The sequence below is a fragment of the Chaetodon auriga genome, chromosome 21 (assembly GCF_051107435.1).
Source record: "Chaetodon auriga isolate fChaAug3 chromosome 21, fChaAug3.hap1, whole genome shotgun sequence".
In the NCBI taxonomy this organism is placed as follows: domain Eukaryota; kingdom Metazoa; phylum Chordata; class Actinopteri; order Chaetodontiformes; family Chaetodontidae; genus Chaetodon; species Chaetodon auriga.
The window spans coordinates 18,689,243-18,701,758 of NC_135094.1; the positions used below are offsets into that span (position 1 = coordinate 18,689,243).

The following is a 12,516-nucleotide window of genomic DNA, read 5'->3' on the forward strand; positions in this document are numbered from 1 at the left end:
GAGAAACTTCATTCACTTCACAACTTCAAGAACTCCATTTACTGGTGAATACAAGTTGACAAGTTGGTTTTCTCCCATTTTTTACAACATTTAGATATTTATTTGTTGTTCTCGACTTGTGTATTTGGAGGATTTTTCAGGCTTTGAAACAAAATCAGTATCAAAAGTTGTAAACTGTTGTTGTATTTAAAGAAAACTCACTTTCATACTGTTAATGGCTAAATGATGAATGATGTCAGTGTTAACTTATAAAATCACAATATCAATGTCATTATTATATGAGATGCTGCAAAGCTGAAGAAAACAAATTAATTCTTCAGTAAAGGACTTCACTTAAATATAAGGCTAAAACAATGATAGTCAGTTTTATGATTACACATGTGAATCCACATTTTTCTAAATTTCTGTTGAATTTGGAAACTACAGTGAGTCACTTAATCAATAATCAATATTAACAAGAACAGCAGAGACATGATTTGTCTTCAATCAGAATTCTTAAAAGAGAAAGTCATCTGTATGAAAGAGCGCTGTATGGAACTGAGAAATAAGGGGATAATTCTGTTTTTACAATATATCTGTTGAAATAAGAATGTGTGAAAAACAAAATTAGCGACACTACTAATGAGTCAGATCACCAGATGAAACATAATTACAATTCAGAGCAAATTCTTCGGTGAACACTGTGGACTTCATCTTGACGATGTCAGTGTTACTGTGCATTTTCTGGCCGCGTGCTGAGGAGTCACTTGATTCCAAGGTGACTCCTGAAGTGCCCTCATTACACTGAGATGTGCCAGGCCTCTGAGAAGGAGGAGGAACCACTGGCTATCAGATGTCAACATCTGATTTCTCTGCTCAGACGACTTTGACATGACAAGAAGCAGACGCTGACCACAGCACGGCCTTCACGTACGCACATAGCTCACAACAGGGCAAAACATGACAGAGATAAACTGATGGGTTGTGATATATTATTACATTTTTATGGATTATTGGTAGAGTTTACATGCATTTGAAGAAGAAAGAATTTTTAAAACTGACCAAAAAATTCACCTATTACTACTGTATAATGCTATTTGGCTTAATCCTTTAATGACACCTTGAATTTATAATTTATACATAAAATAATTCTGTTTAGAATTAATGTGGAAATTAGATTGGGAGCATTTTTAAGGGACTCTGAGATCGATGTATTTTGAAGTTTAGTTTGACTTTGTTGGGAACCCTTTCCACGGCCTGGTAGATCCACACCTGTCTCCAGGTGTAGTTAGTAAAGGGCGGCTCGCTAATCGAGTGTGTTCCACCTCAGAAGTGCTGCAGTGATGGTTTATTTTTGAAGGCCGATGTGTAAAATTCTGTCATCACATGTTCCCTGTTGCAAACACATCAACGTGGTAATGTGCTGTTGGTGCAGCCTCCCTGGCAGCAACATATAAAGTAAAAGATTTGCTAATAACCCAATTTTTAAGGGACTATCAAAAAGTCAGTTTGGAGGTTGAGTGATTTCTGCACCATGAACAGCTGCTGCATGTGACCGTCTGTGCTCAGACTACCACTTTATAACCACATCACTTTGTTTTTTCTCCAGTTAGCTGGAAACTCTAATTGCTGACAAACGAGAATTAAAGGACAGATTCACATTTTTTCCAGTGTATCTTACTGACATGCCAAGATGACATTTAAAGCGTTACTGATTGATTTTTGGTTGAGCCTCCTGTCCACACAAAGAGATCCCTCCTTAGATGTTTCGACATAAATGATGGGAGACAACATGCACTGTCCTTTTTTCACGCAAAAATGAATAAAAGTTCAGGTGAAGCTTATTTGATGCCTCTTCATGTTACTAAATCTCTGCCTCGCTTCAGCAAGAAAACACTTTCCATTCAATGACAAACAGGGAATTTCAGACTAAAAGAATATATCTTTGGAAAATAATCACTTTTTTTTTCCGAACTCAGACTGTTGGACCTTGTGTGATCTGCAGCTGAATGTCAGAGTCTGTCTGTGGATTTTGTCCCTCATTACACTGAAATTGATTTAGGAATTTATTTTCACTCAGTATGGACAAGAGGAGCAATTCCACTGACCAATAACTCTTGCGGTGCACATATGGCCATGGGGCCATTGCTTTAAGATAGACTTGAAAAAATGTGAACACATCCTTCAAAATGCTGATCAAGTAACCTTAATGCCTCACCAACCTTTCTTACATGTCATCCCTCATTGCTTCATCCTCATTTCCTGTCTCATCTCGACTGTCCCGTCAAAATAAAGGCAGTAAATTCCCTTCTCAGAAATCCTTAAAAACAATAACCGACTCACATTAAAAACTAGCACAAATCTATAGACAGACTGAAGATGGCTTTAGATTCTCATGAAGAATTTTAAAGAATTTCAAACCCTTCTTTCCTGCAATAGAACACATATCAGATATCAAGGAGGCACTGACAGTGGGAAAATGTTAGACTGGTGTTGCAACAGCTCTGAAACAAGAAAATAATAAATAAAAATCATTCTCATGATTAGTTTATGTTTTCCAGTTTCAAAGTGTTTATGACATGCTGAAATCCAAGCTCTGTTTATCCTATTAGTTCATCATTACTACATTTTTCTCACTTTCAAAATAGTGCATCCTGGTGAGTCTTTGTGTTTTCTTTACACTAGCGCAAACACGATGTGTTATTTTAAGCGTTTCAAGGTGTATCTTTAATACTCAAAGTGCAGTGGTGAGTCTGCTGTGAACCAGATGACACCAGGGACCAGTGATTATCCAGCTGACTTTAGACCAGTCACTTGAATACCTCTGCCCACAGATGCTTGTGTTGATGGAAGAGAAAAGTGCTTGTCCCAAAAGGATGATCCCTGACTGGCCTCGAATCAGTTAAGAGCAAATATTAGGAGTGGCACAATTTGTGCCCATTGCAACAAAGGGCAAAGTGTTCTCAGTCTACCCAGGAGACTAATAATATTCCAGCAGGATCTCTTCTATCTTAATGACTCAGGACATGCTGTGCTTGCCCTGCACTTGCCGCCCACCCCCCATCCCTGTTTGCTCCCATCTAATGCTACAATATTGTTTTATAGCTTCTAAGGCTGACTGCTGAGTGACTCTGACTGCATGAGTGTTGGACACTCCCACACTAAACACGCACACTTCTTTAAGCTCTGCAATATTATGCGTTTAAGGGGGGGGGGAGGACGTGTTCCATTCTGCTTGTGTCTCTTTTGTTCATAAGTAGCTTTTGGAGAAGGGCCTTTAAACATCTGTCATATAAAAAGTGCAGCATTAGAAGTAAACAGCAAACTCCACATCATTTGGCGCTCATTATACAGACATTCCAAAATAAAGATCCCTCATAAATATGCAGTCAGCCTCTGTGCGTTTGCCGCTGAAATGTGCGGCGCATTTTTAAATCAAGCGGTCAAGGTGACAGAGAGGGGCCGGATGAGGACTAGATTTGCAGAGGTGTGGAGTGTGTGGATGCCACAGTGATCCACGAGACTGACGTCTCTCCGGTAGCGCAGACGAAGACCGCAGCCCGGTTATTTTACAGACTTCAGTGCAGCCAAGCAGTCGACAGTCTCTCCTGCAGAGAGACAGAGAGGGGAATAAAAGAACTTCACCAACGACAGGCTGTAGTTTTGCAGCATGTTCCACCTTCGGCAATCTCCGTTTAAACACACTCGCCCAGCAACTGTTTGATTTTGCTGGTGTGTGGGCTATTTTTTGGAGAGATTCGTCTTTTTCCCCCTTCGGCTGATGTAAAAAAAATCAACCCCTCTAACATTGGAATGATGTGGACCTCTCATGATACTGTGGGATTTGTTTTCTTTGCCGGATTTTGTGTGCAATTCGGACTCTCCTTTGAAGGTAAGAACTGCATATTTTTCCTCACAGTGTATCTCGGTGTCATCGTGTCGGGCTCGCTGCCCTGCATGGTGGAAGCCGCTCGGTAGGAGAAAGTGTTAAAAGTGCGCAGCCTTTCTGGAAAAGCAAAGGCGGCTGTTTGGAGGAAAACAGGACATGTTTAAAGTGAGATGGATGGTGATAAAGCCAGAAAGGAAAAGCAAGCACGGGATGGAAGATGAAGAAGGTTGCGTTTTTAACCCCGTGATGACGAAAAAAAAAATGCAACTGGTGATTGTTTGAAATCAAGTCATTTCACATCGTGTGGAGGACAGCGGGCGCCTTTTTTTTCCTCCCCATTGCATTTTCTTTAGATCGGCTGTTAAAGAAATGGAACTTCTTTCAAGAGGCTCCTCGCTTAAAAAGTGAGCTGCAGATTTCAGCACCGCGGACAGCTGCTGCATGCGGCTGTCCGCGGTGCTGAAAGCGACGGTCCACATTCCGTCCGCCCTGCTTCATCTCACTGAGGTTACACTTTCAAACTGCCCCTGTGCTCCTCTTCCTCCTCATAGCTGCCTTTCCAAATCACCGGTAAAGGCGCATGAACCTATAAATAGTCTGTAGTTTCTTGTGCAGAATTGAAATGGTGGTTTGCTATGAAAGTTTGCATGCACGAATATCCTCACTCTTCTTCCCATCGTCGCCACATCTCCCCTTCAGGCTATATTCCCTTTTTAGCCTCCCTCAAACCAAACTCATTTATTATTGCGTGTGCTTTTTTGTGTATGCCCCCATTCTGGCACAGTCAAGTTTATTTAGTATTTAATCGCGGTCACAAAGAGTCAGACAGCGGCGACACGAAAACGCAAAGGGAAATAGAGAAAACTCCCAGAAAAAAACTGAAATATCCGAATAATGTGGCCATGGCGCGACTCTGCGTTATGTAAATTCCAGATGAAGACGCGTCAGTATCTGTGATGGGGGGAGCCCCCGCCATCTCCTTCAATTAAAACAAGAACGCACCTTTATCAAGCGCTTGCTTTCAGTAACACAGCTGCCGTGACCGCGTCCCAGCTCCACTCATGACTGCAGCCACAGGCACACCATTTAGGTGATTAATTCATGGGTATTTATTTGCGTGCCGAAATCACTCAGCTGTCTCCACCATATCACCCCCCCTTACACACACTTCCCCCTTCTCTCATCTGCAGGTCGCTTCACGGATCTGCCCTCCAACATGACGGTTAAAGAGGGACAAAACATAGAAATGGCGTGTGCTTTCCAGAGCGGAACCGCGTCTGTGTATTTGGAGATCCAGTGGTGGTTCGTGAAAGCGCCGGAACCCACTGACAGCGAGGAGGACGTAGATGCTGAAGAGGTACAAAGGACCTTTTTTCCCCCCTTTCATTTTTTTTTTTTTTCTTCCCCCACCAAGAGCTGCGCGAGTTATCTTTTAAGCACACCCACTCAAAGGAAAGAAGGGTATCCAACAAGTATCCGCGCTATTACGCACTAGCGCCTTATGTCATCTTCATCGTGCTTGTGTGGCAGCCCTGGAGACAATGTCAGGCACTCATGGTAGAACTTTTTATTGGCCTATTTTCTTCCAAGGAACAACGAGTTATGACCTTCAGAAGTAGCCAGCTGCTGCCTGGAAGTGATCAGAAACTTCAGGCGCAGTTAGTTGCTTTAAACTTTTTTTTTAATATATCTAAGTGGAATCCCTCTTATGAGTCGGAAGCACTATTAGATCTTTATCCACAGGCAGACAGATTTCGTAAGAAATCATTAACAAAGCTTTCAGTGTCCATCAATTCTCCTTAAATGGTGGCTCTGCAACCCAAAAGTATTTCATATTTGACTCGATAGTTCACGCCTGAATGTCTCTTCTGTCCCTCAGACAGTTAAAATAGTCCATCCAGACACTGAGCAGGGAGCAGTCCCATCAAGAAAAAAATAAGAACATTAATCAAGGACTTCTGTGGAAAAAAAGACCCGTTCTGGATATTAATTGCATAATAAATGAAGTAAATGAGCCTGACTATTCATGAATGGATAAGAAGTGGCTGAATCAATGCAGCCAAAGCATATTCTTGTATATTGCCTCATTAAACAGTGAATTGGAAGTGCTTTGGCATTTTGTTATGTGTTGCTGTTGCATTAGTGCAAGCTATGACAGCTTCCCTTGCCCCAAATAATGATTTGCTGCTTAGTGGATGAGAGCATCTAAATTTGTTTACCATTCAAATGGATGGAAATGACTTGCTTACATATTGTATGGTAGGTAGCTGCTTGTCAAGATTTGAAAGGGTTGGTGGATTGTCGTGACAGACATCAAACGGTGCTCTTTCTTTTTCTGTGACAAAGAGGAAGAGAGATATGATGTGTGTGTGTGTGTGTGTGTGTGTGTGTGTGTGTGTGTGTGTGTGTGAGAGAGAGAGAGAGAGAGAGAGAGAGAGAGAGAGAGGGGTGGCTGGATATCCATGTGGCTTTAATTATTGTTCCATTGTTGCTGGGCTCTCATAGTGGCATCGGCCAGGCTTTGATGTGGATTTGATCCCACATGACTCTTGAATGTTGGGCTGAAGTGGCCTATTGATGCAGACATCACATTGTTACCCACATTTCTTATCAGAGAAGGCGGTTTGAAATGAAAGCTGCTGTGTGTGTGTGTGTGTGTGTGCATGTGTCTGTGTGTGTCTATGTTTGTCCTGCGCTGTTGCAGTTTGAATGGGAACTGAGTCAAGACTGTGTGAGGGATGCTACTTGGGAAACAGCTGGTCTCCTGGAAATTTACAGGAAATGAGTGCAGTGTCTTCGAATGCAAATATGTATGCAAATATAAGCTGCGTGCATGAAAAGTAAGAATTGTTGGACCTTTGAAATAATGACATGAAAAGAGGAACATCGAGAAAACAGACCGCAGTTTCTCATATAGCTAGCGCAGCAGAAGGAGAGTAAGTGTTGGGTGGATGGCTGGGATGCTTTATCTTCAGCTGTGAATATGAAAATTCTACAGTGAGACTGTATTATTTTTGATGACTTCATTTAAAGATTTTCAGTTCAGTTCACTATCAGAAAGAAAAATGTTGTCCTCACCAGAAAGACGACCTTATAGGCTGACCTTGCAAGTAGGTTATCGCAACCCATATTACCGTTTATTGATAAGCGGCCAACTCTAGTGCCCATAGTAATTATTCATTCATTCATCTTCTATACCCGCGAATCCCTTTCGGGGTTGCAGGGGGCTGGAGCCTATCCCAGCTGGCAATGGGCGAGAGGCGGGGTACACCCTGAACCGGTCGCCAGCCGATTGCAGCCCATAGTAATTATGATAGGAGCAAATGTGGAAGTCAGGTGACATAGTATAAAGAGCAAGAGAGTCTGTATTTAAAGGAAGGTTGGCTGAATGAACGTGCCAAACAAACACAGGACGTTCACCCAGGAGAGCGCTGTTCATGTCCCGTGTGAAACTGCAAGTCAGCATTAACTCATTTTAACTTAAATAAAGTAAGGTACATCACATATGTAACAGTAACATACTTAATTTAAACCACAATCTTTTCTGAACCTAAGCAAGTACATTTGGTGCCTGAGCCTCAGCAAACTGTAACCATTTCATAACATTGATGATGTGACGCTCCTAGCTATATCTACACCTAAAGAAGGGGGAAAAAGGTAATATACAAGTAGAAATTGGATAAGTGAGTAAATTATACTTGATTTTTTCCTTTCACGCATGGCTCTATTTTCTTGTCTACGGGAAGTATCCGATATGACATTAATCATGCGTATCCAGCATCCCTACAATATTAGTAGAACCATGCAGACAATGAAAAATCTAACATGCTCCCATACAATAATGCTAAACGATCTATTCAGCTCTTTTCATAAAATGAAAATTTATGAACCCTTATTGATCACTCATGTCTTTGAAGTGCGCCCAGGTCCACTCAAGTATGAGAGAAATGCATATGTAAAAAGAAAATAAAGAAATATAAATGAAAAAATGAAAAGAAATAAATAGGTAAAAAGATTTTCCAGCTACATCAGAGCTGATCTTTTCCATATGCAGAAGCCTCTTTCATTCAGGAGTAGTCTTTATTTTAAAGCATTGGAATTCATTTCTCAGCTACAACCTTTAAGAAGTTACAGTCCGCTAATTTTAGTGACCAACTGAGCAGATGCAGTGTCTGGACCTGGGGTGAATGCCATATCAGAAATGTTTGAATAACACTGGAAGACCACCTTTTGTCGTTTGGACCAAACCAAAACCTGGTGATCCAGAGACCCTTTACAAAACCTGCACCAAACACATGAAGGAGGCACCAACGGAAGATTTATCTGATGCTAATGTAGTCGATGAATCACTTTTTATTAAATTAACTGATCTCTTGAGTTTGCAGAACAAGACTGAATACCCTGTTGAGCATTAGCCCAAATATCCTGGAGATTAATAACCCAATAACCTTTATTCCCAAGTCTATCCTTTGTGGAGGGGGCAGTTTCATCTGAAAACAACTCTTCAAACCTGAATATGAGGCTCTTAGTGTCTGCCTCTGATGACATTTAAAAAGCTGTTCATTAGGTTTATATTTTTCAATATTGGGAACATTAGTTTTAAAGTAATTTGTCATTGTAGGTAGCAAAAACAAAAAGTAGTGGGATATTAATCTAAGTTTATGTCTGAGCTGAGAGAACGAGGTAAGATGTTATTAATATATAAATCAAGCACAGTTACAGTCCTTCATCTCCTCCTTAACAAGACTGAGAACATTGAACCTTGCCAAACTTGAGCTCATTAAAAGTGCTCATATACATGTTTAGCGATTTAAATATTGGGCTTTTGACTTGGTATAAAACCATTTAAAATATTTACATACACAAACACACACATATATGTCAATGCAAATACTGTCATGTAACATGTAACAACACATGCATTTACACAGTTGTTTTTTACTGGTTCTGTTGCTGTTTGAAATGTGTGTGTGTAAGTGTGTCTATCTCCATTTATTTATCTAATGGTTTTAACCAGAATTTAACACCTTCAGCTAGATGCCTTTTAAATCTGTTGCATTGTCTGTGTTGTCCCTGCACAATTTCATCAGTTGGAAACATTTTAGGTATCCTGAGCATCTTTTTATACACATTTCCTGCCCAAATTTAGACATTTGGTATCTATGAAGACATTGAGACATTGGTAGGGTAATATCACGGTCTGGGTTAAAAGAAGCCAATGTTGACTGCCAGAACAAAACAGAATGAAAACAGGGTAGTCAAACAGGAAGAAATAGTGCATTTATTGGGGACTGTTTTCAACAGCAGATTAATCTACATTTGGTACTCTAGTGAGTTTTGACAGCAGCAGGAGTGGGATTGGGAATTCTTACAATTTGCCCAGTTGACAGTACCTAACAGCTACATGTAGGTTTTATATATGATGAAGAACATAAGAAAATGGCATGTTTAATATATGAGGTTTTCATTAAATCAGATTTGAGCACTGTTTGTGCTCATTTCATAAAATTCTATGAGACTGCACTGGACGTTAGGGAAAAAAAAAAAAAAAAAAAAAAACACCAATCACGTCAATACAGAAAGCTGCTATTTGGCTCCAGCTTCCACAAGTGGTAAATTATTCTCCTCTCTGATTATAAATGACACACTGCCAGTTCATAATTATGCACAAACACTGAGAGACAGATACAAAATATTCACACCTCCATGACAAAGAGGATTCACGCTGCTGACGGGATTTGCTACACTTGTGATGTTGTTGATTCAAGTCAAAGATTAAAGATACACAGAGAGGAGGAGAGTGATGGTGGAGCGCGAGTGTGAGCTAAACATTTGCCGTTACAGACCATGAGCAGATTGCAGTGGAAGCAGCGGGTCATCACTCTATATGCCATTTTGGCTGCAGATTTTTTACTACAAACTGAAGCCATGTGGGGCTTGATTACACATGGTTACATAGTGTCTGATGTTCCGCTGTGTGCTCTGGGACTCGGAATCCACAAAGGCTACAAGGTAGCTCTCAAAAGACAGAAAGAATATAATTTTGTGCACTATTGTTTTACAGTCTTGATGATAAGATATGAAGTCATAAAGTGGGAACGTCATTTGTTCGAGGGCTTTTAGAGCCCCTCCGTCATTTAGAAAGCATGGGAAGCGTCTTTGATGCTTGTCATATTTTAACTCAACTGTCCAAGATGACAGTGAGATGGATGAGGACTATAGTAAGAGGTGGAGGAACACTTTATTTTGTGAGTTCTGTCTCTGCAGACCCAGTCAGCATTCCACTTCTGTTGGATGTTCTTGGGCTGTTTTTGGTAACCTCCTGGAAGACAGAGATCCAGACTGAGTTTTGCAATAACATGCCACACGACTCTGTTTCAGTAACTCTTGTTGTGTAATGACTTTTGGCTCTTTTGCCTTCACCAGGCTGGCTTCTGAAGTAGTTCTGGTTACCTTGTATACTTCATTAGTCAAGTCATCTGATTCATTGTCCAGTGGTTCCCAACTTTTTAATGTGTGACCCCTACTGCTGTCTGCAAATACGTTCACTGGCAAAATGTGTTTCAGTCAAGGAAGTGCTGCATTCTTGTACAGCTAGTGAGGTGGCTGGATGGATGAATGAACTTACGAAAGTCAAGACTTTGACATTGGTGATCTGTGCTCAGGTCAGTGTTCAGAGTATAACAGATGGCTAGGTTTAGGCAACCAAAACTTTGTTTGCAATCAGGAAAGGGTCATGATTTAGGTTAAATATACAGTAAACATTTCCTGTATTGTGCTTCAAGACATTGTTAATGTTCAGCAGTCTCTCCCTAACAGTGCTTGAGACCCCTCACATGCCATATGTTGTGTTGTAGACTGATTTTGCCCATTTGTTCAGACTATAAATTTTAGGCAAACTAAAATATCAACCAGCCAGTACTTCACAGGTAAAAACCAAAAATTACATAAAAGTCACACAAATATATGTTGGAATGTTTGTTTCTTTCCAATCCCATTGAAGACTCAATACCTGTGGGTAACCCCAACTAAATAGGCTCTCTTTATAATGTAATATAATCTTGTTTTTAATAGTTCGGACAGATTATTATGTCAATGTAAAATATGCACAGCATTGAAATTAGAAGTCCAGGCTTTGACCTCGTCACTCTGCAAAAGGAAGCACCAAGTACAGCTCAGCAGGGAGCAGGGAGTGAGGAGTGATGAGAATAACTCAGTAGAGAGCAGACTCAGAGCCGACAGGCAGATGCTGGGGTGGAGGAGGGGCTTATAGAATGCTAAATGAACAGCAGCAACAGTAACAACAGCTACAAACGAGATAAACACCTATAGGTGTTCATGTAAAGCCCATATAAAACAGAAAATCTTTCCTTATTTGGTGTAATAATGCTGTAGGGTTATTTACACATTACCATCAATACTCAAAATCAATACAACTTTGAATCTACAACCGACTTGACAGTACAAACAAACTGATGACTATTTTTTTTTTTTGCCTTTTTTTTGTTGCATGTGTCTTATTGATGTCATTCGTCTTATGTCTTTGATTTTCTGTCAAACGATCATGTGGGTGTCACACTGTTCACCAGCCGACTTGACGCCTGCAATGATAAACTGAATACTTACGACCACACATTGTAAATCTGTTGCTGGACATTGTCAACATAGATCAACACCATCTATTCAGCTGATCCTCAGGCCGCTGCCTATCTGACCACATATCAGTCAAGTGTGTAGGTGCTCCTGTATTGTCATACATTAAAGTCAGAGGTGAACACATGGTAGAGGTAATAAATACCTGAACGCTAAATACTAAGCACACCCTGAGGCTGTGGATTTCTGCTTTGCTGCTTTGACCTCCATCATAGAATCAGAAAGCATTGGCAGAACAGAACACAGCCTCCTGGGTAATGGTATTAGCTGAAGGCTATGTCACACATGGTGGACAAAGAGCCTCATTTCCATGTATTTCAATTTAAAAATACATTAGTGAATTCCCTCTTTGGTTTCAAACCCTAAATCCCTCTTATTTTGAAGAGGTGGATTCGATCCTTCTCGGGGTTTGATCTCTCTTTTTTATCCAGCTAATCCAACCGCTATTGTTTGCCATAAGATCAATTTATTGAGTAAATCTTTACAACCCTGTCCACTGGTAATTCTATTTGGTGTGGGATTATGTTTGGATATAAGGGAAAAAAAGGAGAAAAGCCGAGTTATATCTGTGAAGGTAACTCTTCTGATCCTTTCAGCCACTGCTCAGTGAGCTTGCAGTCGCATATTTATATTCCACCCTAACTTGAGAATAAATACATGAAAAATAAAAAACAGCTTAGAATCAATTTAATGCTCTCTGTGAGGGGAAAAAGAATCGCTGCATATCTGGAATATCAGAAGAGCTACACCTTGGCAGAATGAATTTCGAACCTGGATCAAGCAGAGGCACAAAGAATCAAAGATGATGCTGGAGACTTGACGCAGATGTGTGCTGTTTAAAAATTCATACTGCATTTCATTCCTGAAATACCGCCCGGAGTGCACGAATGGCTAGACTGCTGCTGGATTCATACCTGGATTTATCTGACCCGGGATATGCTAAAAGATGGCATGATGTGTCTGTAAAAGTGAGATGAATTAAAAAAAGGTAAGCA

General features: G+C 40.5%; 1 protein-coding gene across 1 annotated transcript in view; it reads left to right on the forward strand.

Annotated features, from left to right (window-relative positions):
- The first annotated feature begins 3,167 nt into the window (after positions 1 to 3,167).
- The window catches only part of vstm2a (V-set and transmembrane domain containing 2A), a 73,244-nt gene continuing 63,895 nt past the window's right edge, over positions 3,168 to 12,516 (forward strand). The window contains exons 1-2 of the mRNA XM_076761473.1: positions 3,168 to 3,871; positions 5,059 to 5,225. Coding sequence (XP_076617588.1) covers positions 3,793 to 3,871; positions 5,059 to 5,225 — 246 coding nt within the window. The 5' untranslated portion in view covers positions 3,168 to 3,792. The remainder of the gene's footprint in view (positions 3,872 to 5,058; positions 5,226 to 12,516) is intronic.